The sequence below is a fragment of the Macrotis lagotis genome, chromosome 8 (genome assembly GCF_037893015.1).
Source record: "Macrotis lagotis isolate mMagLag1 chromosome 8, bilby.v1.9.chrom.fasta, whole genome shotgun sequence".
Classification (NCBI taxonomy): Eukaryota; Metazoa; Chordata; class Mammalia; order Peramelemorphia; family Peramelidae; genus Macrotis; species Macrotis lagotis.
Window position 1 is genome coordinate 27267327 of NC_133665.1, and position 24626 is coordinate 27291952.

A 24626-nucleotide genomic window follows, 5' to 3' on the forward strand; every position below is an offset into this window, starting at 1 on the left:
TTATCAGTGAACAGATCAATCAAGTGAAAGGTATGGGGGATGCAAGGACAAAATGATATCCTCAATATATCCTCAACCTTAAAGGAGGTTATATTCTAAAAGGGGAGACAACAGATAGAAAAATAAGTATGTACAAAATATAATATGTACAAGACAAATATAAGTTAATTTGGAAGGGACTATCAGTTGGGGTTTAGGAAATGCTTCATGTAGAAGGTGATATTTGACCTGAGTTTTGAAGCAAATAAAGAACTCGAAGAAGCAGAGTAAGGAGATAAAATATTCCAGACACAGGACACAACCAATGCAAAGACTTAGATATAGGAGATAGAGCAGTGTGTGAGCTAATAGCAAGAAAGTAATTTTGCCTGAATCTTTGAGTGCAGGAAGGGGAGTGATCTATAATTAGGCAAGGGTAGGTGGGAGCCCAGGTTGTGAAGGGCTTAAAAAACCAAACAGAGGAAGTTTATAATTGATCTTATAATTATAATTATATTGATATAATATATTTATGTAATTTTCATATATTTTTATATAATTTATATAATATATTATATAATTTAAATAATTATATTTATAATTGATCCTATAATTATAATTGACCCCATCACCCTGGGTCCTAGAGTCATTGGAATTTACCAAACAGGACAGTGACAGAATCTCTCTCTTTAGGAGAATCATTCTGGCAACTTTGTAGAAGGCAGTCTAGAGAGAGAACAGACTTGAGACAGACATTATTAATTAGGATGCCACTGCACTTTTCCAGGCAAGCAGCTAATTTGAACCTGAACTAAAGTGGTGTTTGCATGGGCAAGGTGATGAGGATGGATGTAGGAATGTTATGGAGATGGAAATGTCAAGATTGACAACTGATTGGTTTTGAGGGAGGAGGGATAACTGATGATGGTAATGCTAAGGTTCAGAACCTGAGTGATTTCCTTTAGAGAGAGAAATAAGTTTAGAAAGAGGGAGAGAGAATTAGTTTTGACTGTGACCCATCAAGTTTGAAATATCTTTAGAAATTAGGTTTGAAATGTAGATGGGTAACTGCAGCTCAGAAGAGAGACTAGAGCTGGGTGTATAGATCTGAGAACCATCTAAAAGAAATAATCACTAAACTTAGTGGGATTAGTCTAATTCACCAAATGATATAGTAGAAAGGGAAAAAAAGAACAGTGGCCCTGAACAATCTCAGGTGGGATTGGGGGAGGAGGTGAAGGGACACTCATAATTAGGGGGACTGATGATGAAACAGAAAAGGAAACTGAGAAGAAGGTAGGAAGATGACAACCTGCATTGAGAGAAATCCATTAACTCAGGACCTTCCTATATTAAATCAGACTCAGGGGTACAAGGCCCTATTTTTGGTTGTGAAAGAGGAGATATGGTAACTTGACAAAATGGTAGGCAGGTTCTAATTAAGGTTATTCAAGCAAGGGGAAAACTGTCTTGTGTCTGAGATTTATTAAGGAATTTCCTGACAGGATGGACAGGAGCAGCAAAAAAAGTTCAGGGCATATTATGGAGAGGAAAAGTGGGACTGTGAAGGAGCAAAAGGTAAGGATGAGGGGTGCCTAGGTGGGGCAGTAGATAGAGCACTGGACCTGGAGTCATGAGGACTGAATTCAAATTCTTAATAATTACCTAGCTGTGTGACCTTAGGCAAGTTACTTAACCCTATTGCCTAGCAAAAACCAAAAAAAAAAAAAAAAAAAAAAAAAAAAGGTAGGGTTGAAGGCTTCAAGGGGTTCCTAAGACCAAATTATTGATACCATCATAGCCCAAGATAGCCTTATTTTTCAGTTCTTTTGGACAATGACCTAGAAATGGTACAGGACTCAAGGGAGTTCTCCAAACAAAAACTGGGCAGGAGACAGACTCTAAAAGCCTGAGCTAGGTCCTTGAGGTAACTCAGACCTTCAACTCTGGCATGAAATAATAATAATAATAATAATAATAATAATAATAATAACAATGGCCACGGTCTATAATGGTGGGGTGCTAGAGCTCCCTTTCTCTTCTGGTTCTCCTTAGGCAAAGATCAATGGTCTACAGACTATGCATTTTGGGAGTCAGTAAAAGCTCACTCATATATAGCCAAGTAAAGAAAGTTAGATTCAGGAATCCCAGGAGTTCAAGTCAGTCCTGAGAATGAATCCATAGGGAACATAAAATACCAAACTCAGAGAAAAATACTTCTAGCAATGATATGGTCTGCTTCCTTGTCAAGGGATCTTAGCATGTGAGTGGGAATCCTAATCAGTTTATGCCTTTGGGACATGTTTTGAGAGAGAAAATGTCCTAAGTTGTGAAGTAGAAACAACTCTCTGAGTGACTAAAAGTGAATGGCAAAGGTGATATTGAATGAACCATCACCAATGGGAGGAATCAAGGATTCTCTATAGACATAACTCATAAGGCTGATATGTGTAGAAGGCAAGACCAAGACCCAAAGCTAAACTTTAAATAAAGACTAAGTATGTTTTCTAACTTCATTTTAGTGTCTGATTATAAATTGCCGTGTAAGAGAGGTTAATATGGAAAAACAGAATTGCCCACTTTTGCCCAGAGGCAATCAATAGGAATTGGGCAATGTCATGATAATAACAATAAAATAATATTTATATAATACTTTAAGGTTTGCAAAGGAACATAATTATCCTCATTAATATCCCTTTGAAGTAGGGATATTGTTATTATTATTATTATTATTTTATTATTATCATTCTTATTTTTCAGATGGGAAACCAATACTGATGGAAGGAACATAACCAAGATTACATAGCTTGTAAATGTGAAGCAGGTTTTGAGCTTTGGTCTTCTAGACTCCAAAACCAAAGGTCTATCTACTATGCCACCTAGTTGCTTTTGTAGATCTAAATTGTTGGTAAAGTGACATGGGACCTTTTGGCCAGTGATTTCCTTCCTTGGAGCAACCTGAGAAGAATATAAGGCTTCCCTCCCAAGAGTCCAGTGTGATGGGACCATAGCTATAAAGGTACCCCCCCTCATTTAAATATGTTTCCCCTTAGTTTCCTTAGACATTAGAAATCATTGTCTTCATATCTGTTTGCTGAAGTCTTGAACTGGGGTCTTGGGTCTTTTTTTGGGGGGGGGGGGAAGGAAGAACTCCATATGCTATTATCAGCTACTATTAATTTGACAGCCAGGTGAAATAAAGCCAGTTCTGGAGAATGGGGCACAGATACATGTACGAATTGAGGCTGGGGGGGCAGGGGAGGGGGCATGTAGTAGAGATGGGTAGGAGGCAGGATAATGGTAGTGCCAAAGCCAGGCTATGACAGCACTGGTCTCTAAAGGTCACAATGCAGTTAGCTTTCTCCTTCAGTAAGAGTCTGTCTCCCTGGGAAAACCAGAGGGAACTTTATCTCTCAGGCACTTCCAGCCTGGACTAGCCAGCGTCCTGGGCTGGCTCCTGGGGGACAGCCAAGTAAACTTGTTATGTCTTCTCCATGTCAGATTTCTCCTCCTTGGTGATCTGTCATTCGATGCTCTCTACCAGATTTGGAAAACAAGAAGCTAATGGGATACGCACAGACTGTGGAATCAAGGGAGGGATGATGGATGTTCACAGCCCTTTCCAACCAGGCTTCTTTTGCTATGATGTGACTGACTCTGGCAGTAGTGTGTAGTACACTGCAGCACCCCAGTCAGAGTCCTTCGGGTTCAACCCCATCACCCTGGAATAGTCACTTGGGACCCAACTGTGAAAGGAAAGGGTTGGACTTGGGAACATCATTCCAGCTCTGAGGCTGTACCCCCGTCACTGCCTAGGGATGCCGACACTGGTTCTTTCTCCCAAACTGCCCAGTCCTGAGATCCTCCATGACAGGCCTTGTCTGTTCTCAGTTCATCCTGCCTGTCTTTCTGGGGCAGAGCCAACAGGTTTGGGAATAGTATGCAGTATGGATCTTTCTTCATTGGGGCCTATTCAATCCAGAGCCTCTTTATTTCCCTCTAGGATCTTTGGGAGCTCCAGGCTACTGGTCAGGGGCTGGGAGGGGAGTAGATGACCTCAGGGGTCCTGGTGGTAGTCTGGACCCCTTGCTCTCTATCTTGATAGCTGGGGTTGGGATGGGGAATAGTGATGCATTGCTTAATATAGCTGAAAGGCAATTTGCTCCAGTTTCCACTCATTAAAAAGGGCACCTTTGTTCAGTGGCTGTGCCAGACCCAGGCCTCTCAACAAGCTTTTCTTCTGGAAGAAAACCTCATGGGGCTCAAGTCAGGGATGGGGATATAGACTGGGCCTCTTATTTCACTGGTCACTCCCTCTACTGATGCAGGTGGGCACCTTCTTGTTTCTGCAATTGAGTTTTCAAGAGTTACCTAGAGCTCTGAGAGGTATGTCTCTGAGAGAGAATGTCTCAGAGGTAGGACTTGAATTTGGTTCTTCCTAACAGCTTTCTGTCCATTAGATCATACTGCATGGTGGCAGAGTGTTTAGCTCAAGCCAGAATGTGCACAAATTTGTGGCAAGAAGCTCAGAATTGCCAAATCTCAGGGTTGGAAGGGATCTCAGTGGCCATACATGTAATCCAACCTATATTCCCAAGAGAATTGCTCATAGACCTTCACAAGGGAGAATCCTCTTGTCTCCAAAGGCTGCTCACTCCACTTTTGGATAGCTCTAGTTGTAAGGCAATAAGGAAGATTTTCCTGATACCGAGTCTAAATTTGCTTCATGGCATCTTTCACCTATCACCCCTGCAAGTAGTTCCTGGGCTGGGGTTCTGGGGAACTTGCCGATGACTTTGTAAATCATAGACTGAGTTCTAGCTTCTTAGTTGATTTGGAGGCAGTGGGATCTAATGAAATGGTCAGGAAATCTAATGTTAGGAGGGAGTCAAGAGAAATAGGTTCTATTTCCAGCTCTGACGTAAATTCGCTTTGTGATCCTGGGAAAAACATAATAGCTTTCATTCTGCATTTCCTCATCTATAAAATGGGTATAAGAATAGAATCTACCTCACCAAGTTGTTGTGGAATCAAATGAGATAACATATTTAAAGAGCTTTGCAAATTTTAAAGCAAGCTATTATTATTTTTCTTCAGCCAAAGAACATTAGAGTTGAAAAGAACCTTAGAAGTTATCTATTTCAACTTCCCACCCCATGCAAGAATTATCACTATAATATTCCCAGCAGGCCCACCTGAGTCATTCCTTGAACACTTCAAATGATAATGAGTTCATTGCTTTGCCCAGAGGGGAAATAATTCTCTTCCAGTCTCACTTTCCCCAACTATAATATGGATACAGTCCTATTTACTGTACCTACCTACCTCCCAGGCTATTTTGAATATCAAGTGAGATAATGAAAGTACTTTGAAAAGTAAATTCAATGGCCAGGGTTGTGAGATACCTGGGAGTCAACTTCTCAGGTCCTTCTCTGACCCTTTGATGTAACTGAAGATACATCTCTCTCTCTGCTTGGAAAGAGGGATGATTCTCCAACCAGGAAAGCTCTCTCTCCCTTTCACCCTCCTCCTTGGTCTACAAATCCTTCAAGTCCTGGATCAAGTATCACAAACCTCAGGAAGGCTGATTGTTAATAGCTGACTATCTTCTCTTCCCTCCAAACCCCAACAGTGCTTGGTTTGAGTCCCTTCTTTGGAAACTGGCAAGACACAGTTCCACTTGTGGTTTTTTCCCCCTCTATTGAGACTGCGGAAGCTTCCAAAGTTAGAAACCCTGATTTTTCCTCTGTCTTCCTTGAGGTCCTTCCCAGCACAGGTATCAATCAGTATACCAAAAAACCAAGTGCAGTCTTAGGGAGTTAGATTGAATGGGGTGGAAGAAGATACTTTGGATCCCTTTTGTTTTCACCTTCTTAGCATCTTTGAAAGGTTAGAAACTGGAAATGATTTAGAACAAAGCCCCAAGCTTTCTATCCTGCTTGGTGGGCCTGAAATAGCCAACAGAAGTGCTCTCAACTAATAGGAAGCCAAGGTAAGCTCCAGGGGGTAGACTCAAAGCAAACCCACCATGAGAGAAATCTAGGGTCAAAAAGGTCAATAGGACATCAGGTTCCATCCTTTCAGTCTGTTCTTGGCATGATTGGAAGCAGGAACTTTGACTTTTAAGATTCTGCATCCCCCGGGGCAGCTAGGTGGCATAGTGGATAAAGCACTGGCCTTGGAGTCAGGAGTACCTGGGTTCAAATCTGGTCTCAGACACTTAATAATTACCTAGCTGTGTGGCCTTGGGCAAGCCACTTAACCCCATTTGCCTTGCAAAAACCTAAAAAAAAGATTCTGCATCCCCTTACTTCATAGGATAGCTGGTCATGGGAAGGAGGAGGAGGAAATGAGGATGAGAGGGGGAAAAGAAGGTATGAATGAAGGCTGGAAGTCAGGTCATTACTTTTCAATTTGTATAGGACTGAATAACTGTTGTCTGACTGCCCATGGTCCACACTGTGGGATAAGTGAGCAGAGAGCATGCAGGAAGGCTCATTAATTCTACGGATCTTCCAGGAGGTCCCTTAGGATTCAGTGGGGAGAATGAGATGATGCTGTGCGGAGGCTCATCATTAGCCACCACTACCTTGGGTCTAATCTTGCCATATCAAAGGGACAGTTCTAAATTTTAAACCAGTTAGATGCCCTTGTCGCTTATAGGCCTAAGATGAAACTCTGGGCTGTTGTGATGGACCTTGGAAAGGGTCCTACAGGTCTCTGGGGCAACATCTCCCCAGCCCAGCAGTACATGGCAAGAATTACAACATTCTCCTTCAACAAACCACCTCAGATTTGGGAGAGCTTTTGATTCTTTCAGCATTCCTTTTGAGGACAATAGAAGAGGTGGGGTCATAGAGCATAGACTGAAGGAGTGGGAAGGGGCACAAGAGACTGGCAAGTCCCTTCCTGATGTCTCTGGCTTCCTTTAAGTCCCAAGTAAAATCCCTCCTAGAAAGTCTTCCTCAACTGCTCTTCATCCTTGTGCCTTTCCTATGCTGCTTATTTCCTCTCTATAGCTTGCTTTTTCTTTCTTTATTTGCATGTTGTTTCACCCATTAGATTGTAAGCTCCATGAGGGCAGGGACTGTATTTTGCTCTTTTTGTATCTCCCAGGGCTTATACAGTGTCTGGCGAACAGAAGGTTCTTAATAAGTGTTTATTTACTTATTTACTTGATTATTAATACCAAGATCCTTTCTAGAACATTTCTGGCAGATGGGCTTTTCAAACTCTGCTTAATCATCTCCTGATTCACAAAGGTAGCTCCTTACATTGTGGTAGCTCTAATTATTAGAGAGTCCTCCTTTTTGTTTAGCAAGTTTAATTCATATTCTATGGGAGAATCCTTCAGATATTTGAAGATGATGATCATGTCTTTCCTATTCCTACCCTAGCCAAATCCTTCCCCATAAGTCTCCTTTTTCAGGCTAAACATTTATAATTCTATTAATCCAGTCTCATAGGACAGAGTTTGAAAATGCCTTTTAAAGCTCTAATAATGCATATAACATTTATATGGCACATTAAAGTTTGCAAAGAATTTTATATATATTATCTCATTTTATCCTTCACTGGCCTGGTCACTTTCCTCAGGACATGCTTTATGTAGTGGAAAGAGGTATATATTTAAGATCAGAAGGACCTGGGGATCTAATCCTGAATCATTAGCTATGTGACCTTAGGCAAGTCACTTAACTTCTCAGTTCCTACATCTGTAAAATTGAAATAATACTACTTCTGCTACCTAACTCATACAATTACTGTGAGGAAAATGTTTTAGAAAGTATAACATTTAAAAGCAGATAATAATAACTAATATTTTATAGTGCTTTAAGTTTTGCAAAGAGCTTTATACACATTCTTTCATTTTAGTCTCATAGCAACCTTGGGAGACAGGTACTATTATTATTATTAGTATTTCCATTTTACATATGAGTAAACTGAGAAATAAGAGGTAAAGCCTTGCCCAGGGCCACACAGCTGACATTATGCCATATAATTTATTAAATATGAATAAGAATTACCATTAAATAAGTAGAAACTCTAATTAGAGTATGTAACCATACAGAAAAGGGTTAACAAGTAAATGTGTAAAGGCAGAATTGAACTGCTTTTGTAACTGAAGCCTCTTCCAAATTGAGCCTACCTGAGAGTAGGGCCTTTACAACCTCCTCCCAAGAAGACAGATGTTTACAATGCTAAGTAAGAGATAATGTTTGTCCTTCATTCTCGAAGAAGACCATGACATCAGGGGAGGTGATGCTGTGACAAGCACATTAATCGAATTTGAGTGACAGGGGTGCTGTACTAAGTCACCAACCTCACTTTCTTCTCCAGAGTCATCTGGGTCCAGTGGCCAGATATGAATCAGGATAACTGGAGATGGCCCTGGATGCAGGGCAATCAGGGTTAAGTGGCTTGCCCTAGGGCACACAGCTAGAAAGTGGCAAGTCTCTGAGACTGGATTCGAACTCCTGACTCCAAGGTCAGTGCTCTATACACTGGACCACCAAGCTGCTCTTAGGTAAAAGATACCTTGCTTCAATCAGGAGACCTGGGTTTGAATTCTGCTCAGTAGAGTAATAGTTTTCTGATTATGGGAAAGTTAATGAATTTTGTAGAGTTGTAATTTCCTCATTCATAAAATTAATTACATTTTTCTTTCTATCTGTGTTGTTGTGAGAAAAGTGCTTTGTAATCCTTAATGCTTTGTTGATGAGTTGTATCTGACTCTTCATTATCACATTTGGGTTTTTCTTGACAAGGATACTGGAGTGGTTTGCCATTTCTTTCTCCAGATCATTTTACAGAAGAAGAAACTGAGGTAGCAAACAGGATTAAGTGACTTGCCTAGGGTCACTCAGCTAGTAAGAGTCTAAGTCCAGATTTGAACTCAGATCCTCCTGACTCCAGAGCACCTACCTGCCTTTTGTAAGTCTTAAAATGCTATATAAATAGATTATATATATATACATATATAGATACACATACATACAAAATATACATATACATATATAAATAGCTTATGTTAGATAAGAGATGGAAAATCTGAACACTGGAAAAGTAAAAATTCCTTTAGGGAATGGGAAAGGGGGCCGTTCATGCTACTTCCATACTAGTCAAAAGGCTAGGTAGGTGATAAGCATTGACCAGAGCCTAACTTTTGTTAATTGAGCTTCCTTAAAACACCTGCACTCTTACTTTCTCCTGCTTAAGTCATTCCCCTGGATAATTTCCTCATCTCTCTCAGACCCACAGAGGTCATTCCTGGACTCATTCCCTGATCTGTCTCTTGGTTCAAAGCTGCCTGAAGAAACACACAAAAAGAGGAAAAAAATAGCAGTATAATTGCTATACCTCTGCTTTGACAGGTCCACTGGTTCCCAAGTCCTTTGCTCACAGTTGGACCAGAAGTCAGGAGTCCTGGGTCCTACTCTTTTCTCTGGTACTTACTGATAGTTGATTTTTATTGCATTCTTATAGGATATAGAAGTAGAAAGAACTGCAGAGACCTCTTGGTTCATGCCTTTCATTTCTAGATAAAGCAATGAGTTCCAGAAAGGTGGGGGATTTGGCCAAGGTTGGTAGATCTGGGATTTAAATCAGGACCCCTCTGACTCTGAATTCAGTCCTCTAAGCCCCAGCTAAAGGAGTATCTGACAGGCTCAACTCCATTAAGTTAGCAAAATTTAAAGGGGTCATTTTATGAGAACTATCAAAACCATGGACTATTAAGGGGGAATTTGCAGCTTAATATAAACATACAAATGACTCAAAAAATCAAAATAGCCTCAGTAGTAATCCTAAAAAAATGACACAAGTAGTAAACCACAAAGCCAACATTCAAATCCAAATCCTGATTCCAATTTTACTGTTCTCTCTAAGGTGTTCTTCCTTCTCCCTCAGTCTACCTTCTTCCCTCTTCTTCCTTTGCCTTCCCTTCTATTCCATTTCCCATGATTTCTTCTCCAATGAGAACAATCCTTTGAAGGACGATTCATTTTTTTTTTTTTCTGAGGCAATGGGGTTAAAGTGACTTTCCCAGGGTCAAATAGCTATTAAGTAGCATGTATCTGAGGTCACATTTGAACTCAGGTCCTTCTGACTCCTGGGCCAGTGCTCTATCCATTGTGTCACCTACCTGCCCCAGTGACCAGGTTTTAAAAACCCCTTTCTTCCTACTATCCCATAAAATAAACATTCACTGTCTTCAGCTTCTCTGGCAGCCCCATGAAAGAAAAGACCCAGCTGGAGTACCTCAAGGGTTGGACAAAATGAAGAAAAACTGCATTTGCTACTGGAAAGTATTATAATAAGTCACTAGATAAGGTTAATTTAACTAATGTTTCTCTAAAGGTTTTGCATGAGGGGTTATGATAAGATATTAAATTATTTTCAGTTTGATGACCATGAGATGATGAAATATTACTCTATGAGATATGTGTAAAGGAGGAAAGATGTGGTTTCCTTGACCCAACTCAGTTGATAAAGTCACAAAATATAGTGACACAGATGAGGTAATGAGGTGTTAACACCTTTATGAAGTGCAAACACCTTTCTGATTATGGCAGAGAAGGGGAAAAAAGAAATTGAGCAAACAAATTAGCTACTCCTGTGGGTGTTTTAAATAACTAAGCCATGAACTATTCCAGGGAGCTTCAATTCAGAATGAGTTTATAGAATAAGACCTAGGGGGAAGGAGAGTTGGTGAAAAAAGAGATTTCTTTACTCCCTGTCCTCCCCTAGCTATGAGGTCTAGTAGTTACTTGTCCATAGGAATACAACCCATCTAGCTGTTTGATAATTTATGATAGTTTATTGTGTTCAAGGAGCATTTAAAGGAGGAGACACACTTCTGAAAAACACAGATATAAGAAGGCAATCACTTGAGGGAAGGAGTAACCTAGGACTCCTGGCAGCAGAGAAGAGAGCTGGATATGGACTTAAGCTAGCCCTGAAAACTGTGAGTTGAATTGTGGTGTGGAGCACCTCCTGGGAATCCATATGAGCAACTCAAATAGCCAAGATATCACATCCAATGGGAACAGTAGAAGGATTCTATACAGAAAGAAAAGATTCTAGGTTCTGCTGAACCAGGAGTTTGAGAGCTGCCTTTCCTACATGTGTGTTCTTCATATGTAGCTCAGTACCATTAAATTCTCCATTTGATCTTACTTTTTCCCATAAATACTGAATACACATACAGAAGAGTCACTTCTAATTTTGAAGGGTTGTTTTGTAGTATTCCCCTCCCCCATCTTGATAACTCATTTTGCTAGGAGCTAATTGTATTTAGTGGCTTGATGCATATTGGTGAAGTTCATAGTTTTGTTATAGTTATAGTTTTGTCATAGCCATAAGAGGATACCCTTGCATCCAAAGTGGCAGTTATCCTCTGGGAATCCAACTCCCAAGTATGAGGATAAGTAAATTAAGGGATTATCCCAGAAGGTAGGTATAATGAATACTACCCTTATCCAAGACCACGAGGGAGCCATGAATGAACTTGCTTGTCTACCTGTCATTCCTGACTTAACAGCCCAGGCCAAAGCAAAACAAAACTAGTTAACAAGACACTGACTGGGTTTGAGTCTATGGACAGAACTTAGGGGTCACTCCATTAGGGTCCTGTAGAAACCTCCTGACTTTGCTCCAAGGAAATCAAGAGAAAATTCAAGGATGCTGAGGTCATTAGGTCACATTGTAGAATGAGGAAATTGTCTGGTTCCTCTGGAGAGAAGTCATTAAAACCAAATGGAGAGGGAGGAGTGTTTTGCAATGAATTTTATCAGCATGGTCAGCAGCTGAGCTGCCATTATGATCCAGATGTTTTCCAGATAATTCCCTTTAGGCTCTTAATGGTTTACCTATAAGTGAGGAGCAAGCTCCAAAGACAGGAGCTGACCCCAGGTACACCAAGTCTTTCCCAAGTTCAAGTTGGCATGTTTTTCAGGTCCTCACTGGACCCCCTCCCTAAGTGATGCTCTCTCCAGCTGTCTTTCCACTTACCTCTCTGAATACTCACCTGCCACACAGGTTCTGAATGCTTTCCTAATTTGGCGGAGCTCTTGTAGGATGGTTGTGTCTGGGGCTTCTTCAGATTGTAGATAGCTACATTGCCATCATAATAGCCCACGGCCACCAGGTAGGGATGCTCCACATGCATGTCCAAGCACATGATACCACACTCACTGCTAAAGATATACTCTGGGAAGCTGGGGTTCTTTAGGGTGTATAAGAGCAGCATGCCCCGGTTTTGCTTCATGAAATCATCTGGGTAAAGAAATTAGGATTTATGAACTGATAGAAGTAGTAAGTTACTATAGGCACAGAGAGCCCTGGCTGACAGGAGTCCTGAAGTCTATTCTTGCTTTTGCCAACCTTCCAGGTGTGTCCTTGAGCATATCATTTGACCTTTCCCTAGGCCAGCTATCAAAAGGAAATGTGCTTACCCTGCCTATTTCATAGGGCTTAAATAAGATATTAGAAATGAAAATGCTCTGAGAAGTTAACAATAGCTAAATAACCCTGTTAAGTCAACAAGTCACTTAACCCTAAAATGAACCAGAGAAGGAAATGGCAAACCACTTCTGCTTCTTTGCCAAAAAACCCCAAAATGTGATCACAAAGAGTTGGACAATACTGAAATATTAAAATCAATAACACCAACAACTTCTACCTATGAGATCTGCTTATGTAGGGAGGGTTATTGGCAAGGAGACATTAAGCATATATTTGAAATAAGCCACTACACTGAAATCACCAGACAGAATTCTGAGTTTGGAGAAATTGTGGTGGTACCTCTGTGTGCATGTGTGTAGGTGGTTATATTTTCCTTTTTTTTTTTTAAATGAGAGCAGATTGTATGATTTATACATCTATAGATTAGCACTGACCTACTGACCCTGTAAGCCCAGGAGCCTGTGATTTTAAATTAATTTTGAGACAGTAATATTCATTCCCATTTTTCACTTCTTTAGTACATTTACTATTATCTTTAAAAAAATTAGAGAATATATTTCTTTCAGACAAAGACTTGGTCTGTAATTGTGTTTCCTCTTCTTATAAGTCCTTAGTGCTCTAAAGATATACCCAGCTAAGGAGAGCCACAAAGTCTGGGCCAGCTTAGAATCAAAAGCAGAAAATCTTAACTCAAGTCGTCTTTTTGTCCTCAGAAGACAAATGTGGCACCCGCCCAATTTTAGAGAGTTTCTAATCTAGTTGAGGGGAATGGACATGTATACAAATAACTACAACACAAAGCAGAATGTAATAAGTGATACAAGAGAGGGACACTGTGCTTCAGGAGAACTGAAGCAGGAATAATCACATCTGTTGAGGGTAGGGAGTGGGAGGAAGGATGGAGCTAGAACCAGAGAAGATTTCACTGAGGGGGTAAATTTGGGCTATATCTTTAATAATGGGTAGGATTAGGTGGGTGAATATGAATTTGATAGTGAAGTGATGTAGTAGATAGAACATCTAGAATCAGGATAGATTCAAATTCAAATATAGCCTTGCACACTTACTATGTGACCTTGGACAGATAATCTTTGTTTGCCTCAGTTTTCTCATCTGTAAAATGAGGATAATAATAATAGTACCTACTTCCAAGGATTTTTGTGATAATGGGATAATATTTGTAAGGCACCTTGTAAGTATGTAATTAATGTTATTACCTATTATTATTTTTATATATGGTGGGGTGGGCATTCCAGGCAGAGGACACACAAATAAAAAACAACAACATAGAAACAGCAAAACATATGTTTGGGAACAATGAGAAGTTCAACTTGACTTCAGCTAAATCATATCAAAACTATTATTCCAGGGACTATTAGAGATATAACATTGGGCTTGAAGAAAGTGTGTATATATGTATGTATGCATGTATGTTGTTGTTAGGAGATGGGCGGCAAAGTATATGCTAATGCTTTTAGGAAGTAAGGCTTAGGACCAGAATGAGTATGACTTTTGAAGATTTGTAGCATTTGAAGCATTAAGAAAAGCAATGGAGGGGCGGCTAGGTGGCGTAGTGGATAAAAGCACCGGCCTTGGAGTCAGGAGTACCTGGGTTCAAATCCGGTCTCAGACACTTAATAATTCCCTAGCTGTGTGGCCTTGGGCAAGCCACTTAACCCCATTTGCCTTGCAAAAACCTAAAAAAACAAAACAAAACAAAAATCAAACAAAGAAAAGTAGTGGAAATATAGCTAAAAATGTAGGTAGGAGGCAGATCACAGATGACCTTCAATAACTAATTACATAGTTTGGATTTTATTCAGTGGTAATGGGATCGATTGAAGGTTTATTTCTCTTAAATTGAGAGATGTTATAATCAAAACTCTGCTTTGAGAAATTAATCCTGGTATAGAAAGCATTACAAAATCCAAAATAGTTAATTTTAATGATATAAAATTTAAAAGTTTTTGCATAAACAGTACCAATGTAAACAAAATTAGAAAGAAAGCAGAAAACTGGGAAGAATTTTTTGCAGTATGTATCTCTGATAAATATATAGGGAACTGAGTCAAATTTATACAAAGTCATTCCCCAATTGATAAATGATCAAAGGATAAGAATAAGCTATTTTCAGACAAAGAAACCAGAGTCATGAAAAAATCCTCTAAATAACTACTGATCAAAGAAAGGCAAATTAAAATAACTCTGAGGTACCACCTCGCATCTACAGATTGACCAAAATTAACAAAAGGAAAATGATAAATGTTGGAGGAGATGTGCAAAAACTGGGACACTAATGTACTTTTGCAGGAGTTGTGAACTGATCCAACCATTCTGAAGAGTAATTTAGAATTATGCCTAAAGGCTATATTACGTATACCCTTTGATTCAGCAATACCATTGCTTGGTCTGTTTCCCAAAGGCATCTCAAAAAATTATTTATAGCAGTTCTTTTTTTTAGTGGCTAAGATTTAGAAATCAAAGGGATGCTCATCAATTGGGGGAATGGCTAACCAAGCTATGGTAATGATTGTAATGGAATATCATTGTGCTATAAGAAATGACTAGCAGTATAATTTCTGGAAAGACTACATGAACTAATGAAATAAAGAGAACCAGGAGAACACTGTATACAAGTAACAGCAAAATTGTTTGATGAAGAACTGTGAATGACTTAGCTATTCTCAGTAATATAATGATCTAAGACAATCCCAAAGGAGTAATGATGAAACATATTATCTACCTCCAGAGAAAGAACCTATATTGATTGAATACAAACTAAATCATACAATTTTCACATTCTTTAATTTTTTTTATTTGTCTTCTTGTACAAAATGACTAATATGGAAATATTTTACATAATTACACATGTATAAGCTATATCTGATTTCTTGCTGTCTCATGGAGGAAGGGGAAGGGAAGAGAGAGAGGGATAGAATTTGAAACTCAAAAGTTTAAAAAAATAAAAAAGAATATTAATCTGGCAGCAGTGTATAGAACAGGTTGAAAAAGAAATCACTATGCAGTGGGCAAGATCAGTTTAGATATTATTGCAATAGTACAGGTAAATGTTATAGAGTACCTGAACAAAGGTAGCAGATGTAGAAACAGAGAGGGAAGAACAGATAAGAGGTAGAATTGACTGTAATATAAAGTAACCTCCCCTCACAAAAGTTGAATTGTTAAGATACTCTTGGAATAAAAAAATCTACAATTTTCTTCTGACACAAAATGAAAATGATTCAGAGAGCTACCAATATTTCACTCCAAAGTTCTCCTTTGAAATACTTTCTTTTTTAAAAATAAATCTGATTGATATTTTTTACATCACCTTAATTTTTACATCATTGAAGTTATTCCAGAATCCTTTTCTTTCCTCCCTCCCAGAAAGCCATCCCAATAGCAATATTTTTTAAAGAAAAGTAAGGGGGCAGCTAGGTAGCACAGTGGATAGAGCACTGGCTCTGGAGTTAGGAGGGTCTGAGTTCAAATGTGATCTTGGACACTTAATAATTACCTAGCTATGTGGCCTTGGGCAAGTCACTTACCCAACTGTATTGCAAAAAGTCAAAAGAGAAAATCAGTAAAAATTGATCCATACAAAAAAGTCTGAAAACATAGATGATGTACCATATCCATGGACTTCCTAACTCTACCAAGGGGTCCTCTCATACCTTTATCAAAGAATATTTTCATGTCTTTTCTTGGAGTCATGCTTGACCTTTGTAATTTTATAGCATTAATTAGTTTAGTCATTTCATCAACAATGGTGTAGTCATTGCATAAATGTTTTCTCAGTTTTGTTTACTTTACTTTGCATCAGATTGGCGAAATCTTTTCATTCTTCACTATATTTATTATATTTGCCATTTCTTACATCACTGTGATATTCCATGACATCCACATTATATATAAGCATTCTCCAGTTGGTTAGGATCCACTTTATTTCTAATTCTAATTATTTCTAATTTTTAATTGACTTATAAAATATGTCACAGGGACAAAGATTTTCTTTTCATTATTGACCTCCTTGAGACATAATCTTTATACTGGAATCTCTGAGTCAAAGGGCAAAATATATATTTTAATTCTTCTGGTAACTGTACTGTGAAAGCATTTGATGAGAATCCATCTTTAATACTTGTTAATCTCCCTTTTAACAAGGAAAGTATTCCAATGCCAGGGATAGAACCCATCAGGGTAATGGAGAAAGAAAAAGGGAGCGAGAGAAGTATTGGGGAGTAGAAGAAAAATAGAGACATGGGAGTTGACAGGGGGCATTCTGATTACTGGAAGTCTCAAATCTTGCATTTTTTTTTTTAAATCCAGGATTACTGTCTTTCAAGTCTAAGAAGCTCTCCAACTAGGGCAAAGTTCAGCCAGCAGATGGCGCTGCAGTGCTGCTAACAACCAGCAGGCAGCAGGGTTGGGGTGGGATGGCATGGGGTATCACAAGACTGGTAGCCCAACAAATGTAACAAGTATTTTCAAGCAAACTTCAACCCAGGAATTGCACAGGTTTGGGAAAAATAAAGAAACTAGGATTTGGAGTAAGTCAACATGGTGGCCAGCAGCAAAGGGCATTCTGAAGCAAGGTACTGAAACTGGAGTCAATTGAACTGGAGATGACTAACAGACTTCAAGTGGATCAACAAGCCAGATGCTTCCACAGTTCTTTACTAATGAGTGAAGCTCTTGGAAGACTCCGCAGAGATAACTCCATCTTGCTAGGGAAGGGATGAATTTGACTTTTGAAGGTCATCTTCTAAATATGAGTTGGAGGTCAATGGCATATTCTTAAATGCATGAAGGCAGAGCTCTGGCATGTGGTTCTTATCCCAGGAATTAGTTAATAAGTTCAGATAGGATTCCTGATAGCCTCAGTGTCTGGCTGAGAGAATATTCTTTGGACTTAGAAAGTCAAGGAATTGGAGACTTTAAAGTATCCCAAAGATTTCCAAAATACTTTTTGGAAATGCAAAGTATGAATATCCCCTGTATGAAACCAGATCCTCTTTTTAAGTGACTGTGGTAGGTCATAGATTAATAACTGCTGTAGTCATATTGGTCAAAGTATTGGCTATATTCCACCTCAGAGGTGCTACCCCACTAGGCAAAAATCTGGTTTATATAAAACCCGAGGGTGTCCTGTAATTGGATTTGTGTGTGTATACACACGTGTTTTTCTCTTTCAAAGAGATCTCTTTGAAGAAGTGTAAATTATATTCAGACAAGTATAATAATTACTCATAATTATAATAGTGAATTAAAAATCATTGTCACATTAATGAATTAATAAGGAATTTCTTTATGTAGTTGAAGAAGGATCATATGATCACAAAATGATATAAATTACCTATCGAAGGTCCTTATATTAGAGGTGAGGATAATGAGGTCTTTGCAAAGAAATTAAGAGACTTACCCAAGGTCATACAGGTAGTAAGCAGCAGTACAAGACTAGCTTGTAATCTTAATGAAGCAAACAAGTAACTACAGAAGGAGACTAAAACTCTATTAAATTTTTGCTGAAGTGAAACAGAATACTTGGTTCATATGAATATGGAGAGAAAGTTATCCATGAAAATCACCAAGGGCCAAGAAATAAAGGTGGAAAACTTCACAAACAGGGAGACGCCTACCCTTTGCAGTTTGGGACAAAAGAAGATCTGAGATAACTAAAGAAAAAGATTTAATCTGTCTAGGCTAGTCTGAGACCAAATGAAAACTGGAAATGGCAGAAAGAACAAAAACTTCAGAGGGGATTGATTGCTGGTGAGTTAGGAGAGCATCTCTAAGAGAAAACTTGGAAAATTAGAGTAAAATTAGTCAGGACACTTAAAAATAATAATGGGTAGCCTTTATATAGCAAAACACTATAAATAATAACTTATTTGGGCCTTACAACAACCCTGGTTTCCATTTTACAGATGAGGAAACCGAGACAAACAGTTTAAATGAATTTCCCAGGGTCATACTGATAATAAATATCTGAGATGGAATTTGAAATCAGATCTTCCTGACATCAGATTCACTCATTGTACCACCTAGCTGCTGTGCATGTGTGTGTGTGTGTGTGTGTGTGTGTGTGTGTAGAGCAAAGGATTCCTGGAAATAAAGTTCTTGAAGGAATCTACCATAATTATAACAGAAGCTGCTGTGTGCTTTGCAATTATCCTGTTTCTCTGTAGAGCAGAAGGGTTTGGCTTTCCCCTATGTGAGGCCATCCATCTGGTAACTCTGAACGGACTACAAATGTATGAATGCAAGAGTAGATGACTATGTGTGTGCACACTCATGCGCACACACATGCATCTGGGTGTCTTTGTGGGTCTGTACTTGATGTGTGTAGGTGTATATTAAGACTGATGGAAAGCCAAAGACTCTTAGTAAATCTCTGAAAAAATTCTAGTTCTGTGTCTGTTGGTGATTTGTCCCAATCTCTCCCTCCTCCAGTCTTGTATATTTAGTAGCACGGTCCAATTTGGGGGCATTGCTGATTTTATATGACCTAATGCCTGGCATCAAATATGTACAATCAGAAAAGGGAGGCCTCTGTGAATTATACCTCTTGGCAGCAACAGTAGAGTAGAGTCAAGTCAAGTCAAGTCAAGTCAAGCCAAGCCAAGTCAACCAGTATAGGCCACCCCCAACTCACAAACAGGCTGTATTCCAAAAGCTAATTTGTAAATCCATTGCTTGGAACCTAGAATGTATTTTCCCATAGAAACAATGTTATAAATGATGCTTAAATTTCCAAGTTATCTCAGAAAGGTCCATTTAACCCATTATGTAGCTCAATTATGGTATCAATTACATTCAAAGCTACAACTAGAATGGGGAGAATGGTGCTTTGACAATGCTTCCATCTCTTCACATCCAGATGGTAGTCCTCCCAGGCCTCACAGTCCCATGCTGTCCTTATACCCCTATATCTGTAATAAAACTGCCTTTATTCCCTCACCCAGGGATCTTTTCTTCTGAAAGAATTTGTGAAATAAGGTGTTGTCTGCTTGTCCCAGGTTCTAGCATTGCTGTCTATGGCCCGATGACAGTAACCTGATTTATGTATCAAAGTACATATGTGTTTGTATGTGTGTGTGTGTGTGTGTGTGTGTGTGTGTGTGAAGACCACCTTTCTTGGAGGCAGAATTACATTTAAAAAATTAAACAGTTGACTCATTTCTTTATTACCTCCTTTTCTGTCCACTATTTTCTCCTACTTCCTAGTACCTTTCCCCTCAGGTACCCAGTGCCTTTATGTGGTCTCATAACTTCTTGCTCACATCAGCCTTCCCTTTAAAACGGAAAAATAAATTACTTATGACTTCTGTCATCCTATCAAACTTCCCATTTCCTTGAGTCCTTTGTCTCACTAATCTATTAGAAAGAAGGCAATATGATGGAACAGATTCACACTAGTGTGGGAAGGACCGACTAATTAGACCTAACCTTACTAGAGTTACTTCTATTTTTCAAAGAGAAAAATCTTATTGTCCCAAACTTCCTTCTAGTTGCTGGAACTTCAGGAAGTATATATATGCATATAATTAGTATTATATATAAATAAATCGACAATTCTGTGAGTGGGGTGGACAAAACAAAAGCAAGCCAGTATATCTTCCTCTCTTTCCAGTTTCCATTCCTATCCATGGAGTCAGATACTTTTAATTGTTCCTGTTTTATACTTTCTTCACCTTCTCCAATTCTGAACATAAATGTCCTCTTAAGTCCAAGGTTTTGTTTTTTCATAGTGGTTCAAATGTCATCTTTTAACTGATGTCTTCCCAGGTCTCTCTAGGCAGAAGTCATATTTCTCTCTCCTATGTGCTCCCCTGGAATCTACTTTGTAACTCTAATTTGATACATACTTCTTTGTGCTATATTGATGAGTCTATGCTCTTCTCTTCTCCTTCCTCATTCTTCCCCAGCACTCAGTATTTGAAGACAATGAGAATGTATTATTCACTTTTGTTATCTCCTAGGAGCAGGGGGCGGCTAGGTGGCACAGTGGATAGAGCACCGTCCCTGGAGTCAGGCGGACCTGAGTTCAAATGCTACCTCAGACACTTAATAATTACCTAGCTGTGTGGCCTTGGGCAAGCCACTTAACCCCATTGCCTTGCAAAAAAAAATGCATTTGAAAGGTTGTCCTGGTCAGCTTTTCAGATATTCCACAAGAGTTCACCAGTTCTATCTCCTAGGAGCATGAGCATTGTCCCATACATAGTAAACACTCCTTGAATTGAATTGAGGCTGCAGCAGCAGTAGCATTGGACACTCCATGTAGCAAGAGGAGGAACAGGGGTTATGCTGTGCTTGTGTACCATTTGTAAGAGAAATATTTCTAAATTTGAGGCCATGAATGCCTTCAGTGGTTCCAGTCCTTTGCTATATTATGTGATGGGGGAGAAATTGGGGAAGGAGCCATAACCCTTCCCTTGGGGAGCTTATATTTTGGTTAAAGAAAACATATGGCAAATCAGGAAAAGGAATGATCAGTATGGATGGTGATTGTCTAGAGGAGGTGATGTATGAATCTTGTTCTCCCTGGGAAATATTATTGGATGAAAGTGGTGGTAGGTGGAAGTGATCTTGAAATCTTTCCCCTAAGGCTAGAGTGGCCAGATGTGATGTAGACTCTCAACTGAGGTTCCCATCCTGGATTAATAATGGAGTTCATGATGGCAATAACCATGATCTCTATCTTGAGATCGGGTCCATTTGCTATGTGATAGGTATAGGCTGCAGTGCCTAGTTTATATAGGCACTTAAATATTTGTTGATTGCCCGAGATGAATCCCATATTCCAAAGGACAGGGTCGAACCACATAAGGAGGCAGCTACTATATGTTGTGATGGCAAATGTGCTAAGAAGGCACTATGTCCCCAGATTTCTCCCCAATGGCCTAGATTTCTGTCATTAGACCTTTGTTCTTGAAGAAACTGCCTTCTGTAGAAATGCAAATCTCCTGGGGAAGAACAATAAAGACATTTCTATCCATGGGTAAATGAGTCTTGTGGATTCTCTTAAAAAGTGAATTTTGACATCACTTGTACAAAAATGTTCATAGCAGCCCTGTTTGTAGTAGCAAAGAACTGGAAATTAAGTGAATGGGGAATGGCTTAACAAACTGTGGTATATGGGAACACTATTGTTCTATTAGAAACCGGAGGGTGGGGGGGTGGGGGATGGAAATTCAGGGAAGCCTGGAAGGATTTGCATGAACTGATGCTGAGTGAGATGAGCAGAACCAGAGGAACACTGTACATAACAGCAACATGGGGGCAACGATCAACCTTGACGGACTTGCTCATTCCAGCAGTGCAACAATCACTTGGGCTGTCTGCGATGGAGAATATCATCTGTATCCAGAGAAAGAATTGTAGAGTTTGAACAAAGACCAATTTATTTTTCTTCCTTAAGGATATGATTTCTCTCTCATCACATTCAACTTAGATCAATGTATACTATGGAAACGAAAAAAAAAAGTGAATTTTAAAAGGAAGTAGGTAGGTAGAAGACCGTGTGAGACCTTAGGGGAAGGAGAGAAAGGAAAGGGCAAAGACAGGTCAGGTTGACACAGAGAGGGCTTCCTATAGGAGACTGGATGGTTAATTTAGAGCCAAGGTTTAGTTCTACTTAAGCAGCCCAGAGACTGCACCAGGCCCTGCATAAAAGTATCTTTCACTTCTCCCCTTGGGCCCAAAGCAATTTGAAGTCTCCCTTGACAGAAGCCTGGCATTGCAAGGTTTGGGCCCTGGAGGGCCAAGACCATTGATTGGACACTTTGAAAAATAAATCAGAAAAGAGCAATATGTACTTATGGTTCCTCTTCCTCCTGCTGCCTGGGGCTGCCCTGCCTTTCACCCACCCAGCTCTAAAAGGCGAGGTATTATTAATCAGGAGCAGCTGGGAAGACCGTTTCTGGGTCAGATCCAGGAAGCCCTGGCCCGACTCCTCCCGGATGGAAAATACAGGATTCCATCACAGAAACAGACGTCCCCTTTGGGCGCTGGCCGACTGAGAGCTGCTCTGTGTCTTATGGGTTTGGAGCTCCAAAACAGTTGCTTTTGTTGGTGTTTCCTCATGTGAATGTATGGGTGCTCAACAAAAAGATGGGCAGTGGCTGGTCCCTAGCATGGGCTTTGAGAAGGGTAACCCCTCTGCCTTGCTCAGCAGAGCCTGGGGCCGCTTCCTCCCTCCGTATCTAGACTGGGAACTGCTCGTGCCAAAAGCCTTTCAGAGCCTAATGGTGCTGCCAGGAGGTGTTGGAGGCCACCAAGAACTGATGCCTTTTGGCTTTCAGTACATCCAAGTGGGAGAGCTACAGTCAGGGATGGATACACTTGCTGCTCCTATATAGTAATGAGGTTGGGACTGAGTTAATTATCTTGGTTAGGGCTCACACCTCTCTGAGAACTTCCTAGGGGAAATCTCAGTATAGCTCAGTACCCAAGTACCTTGACTGGCCAAAGTCCACCTTCCTGGGCAGGTTGCCAGGAACATCCAAGATACTGTGTCCTAGTGGCACAACCCCTTTTGCACCTTTTGCTAGACGCCTTTCCTCATATTCAGTAATACCCCAGGGGGAATCTATAGTATCTGACCATACTTCTTGTCCATTTCTGTGGGTCAAAGGACAAAAGCGGGGGGAGAAGTACAAAGAGGAAGGGCAAGATCTGCTTGGAAGGACCATCAGGGAATGACTTCATGCTTAATTTACTCAATCACCAACTCAAGACAGTGGAAAGAGATCTGGTCCAGAAGGTTCTCCCTTACTTTGTAGGGCCTTAGTTTCCTCATTTATAAAAGGAGAAGGTTGAACTAAGACTCTTTCTAGCTGTAAAAAAAAAGAAAAGAATAAAGAAAAAAAGGAAAAGAAAAATTCTATTCTATTCTAGTCTCTTTCTCAATGATACTGTTCTGGAAATGAAAGACTTCATCCTAGAACACACTTATTTTCCTTAGTACTTAGAAGAAGGGAGGAAGCTCAAGGAGAGGGTTGCATCAGCACTAAACCAAAAAACATCCTGTGTCTGAGTTCTAGTTCTGACTCTCGTGTTGCTTTCTCCCCTCTCCCAGAAATCTCTTGCCTTTGGTGGAAATGACATCTCCCTGTACCTGGGTCACTCACTGCAGTACCCACAAGACATTCTGTTTTTGCTTAGCTTTTTCTTTGGCTTTCTTGTTGCATGGCTTCCTTGGAGATGGCTAGCACACACCAGGGCATAGAATCATAGATTATTACAATTGGAAGAACCCTTTTTAATTCACCTTTTTATTTTACAGGGAGGAAACTGAGGTCCAAAACTGACTCAACATAGTAGAGTAGAAAAAGCCCTGGACTAGAAACTACCTGAATCTAAGACTTGGCTTACATGCCTGTGTTATCTGGAGCATATCACCTAACCTCTTTGGACTTCAATTTCCACACTTTAAAATGATGGGGTTGAGCTTGATGATCTCTAAGGTACTTTTTAGCTCTAAGTCCTATGATTTTATAAGCTGTACATGGTCTGGGAATATGGGAGAGACATTCTTGGGAAAGGAGAAAGAAAACTGACCAGCATACCATGGTCTGGAGATTCAGAGACAAAAGCCCTGCATTTGGAGTTTTATTCCCCAAATTAATGCAATTTAGGGTCAGAAAGAAGCCCATCAGAAAACTCAGGTCTCCTAATTCTTCTTTACCATCCTCTCCCTCCTAAAAAAACAAAACAATCCCCTCCCCCCCACACATGCTCTGTCCCAGCTGGCAAAGCAGATCCTGGCCGAGTGAGCTGGGAACTGGGGATGAGATGTCGTGTAAACATTGTGCAAGTGTTTGGTCACTGGGCGCCGTGGAGAGGGAAGAACTGCCAGAGCACTAGAGAGGCCAGCACACGTGGCTTCCATGTCCTTAAATGTTACACAGAGCCTGTCCTCCTTATTCACCCTCAACACCCCCAGGGTCCCTCCCAGTAACTGTGGATCAAACTTCCTTTTCTCATCTCCAATTGGGAACCCATGTGGCCCTGCTGAAGGCTGACTACATGTAGGTAATATCAACTCTGGGGTTAAGTCCTGGGACCCCTCCCCAAGCCCCCTGAGTGCTTACTAAATACCAATCAGGAATGATTGATTCCAGATGATTGGTGCCAAACCCAGACGGGCGGGCCACTGAACTTGCAGACAGGACAAC

At 40.0% G+C, this 24626-nt stretch overlaps 1 protein-coding gene across 3 annotated transcripts in view; it reads right to left on the reverse strand.

Annotated features, from left to right (window-relative positions):
• DNAI1 (dynein axonemal intermediate chain 1) overlaps positions 1–24626 on the reverse strand; it is a 258163-nt gene that overhangs the window by 62241 nt on the left and 171296 nt on the right. For all 3 annotated transcript variants that reach the window (XM_074196569.1, XM_074196568.1, XM_074196570.1), the window contains exon 13: positions 12008–12255. In XM_074196569.1, the coding sequence (XP_074052670.1) occupies positions 12008–12255 (248 nt within the window). The remainder of the gene's footprint in view (positions 1–12007; positions 12256–24626) is intronic.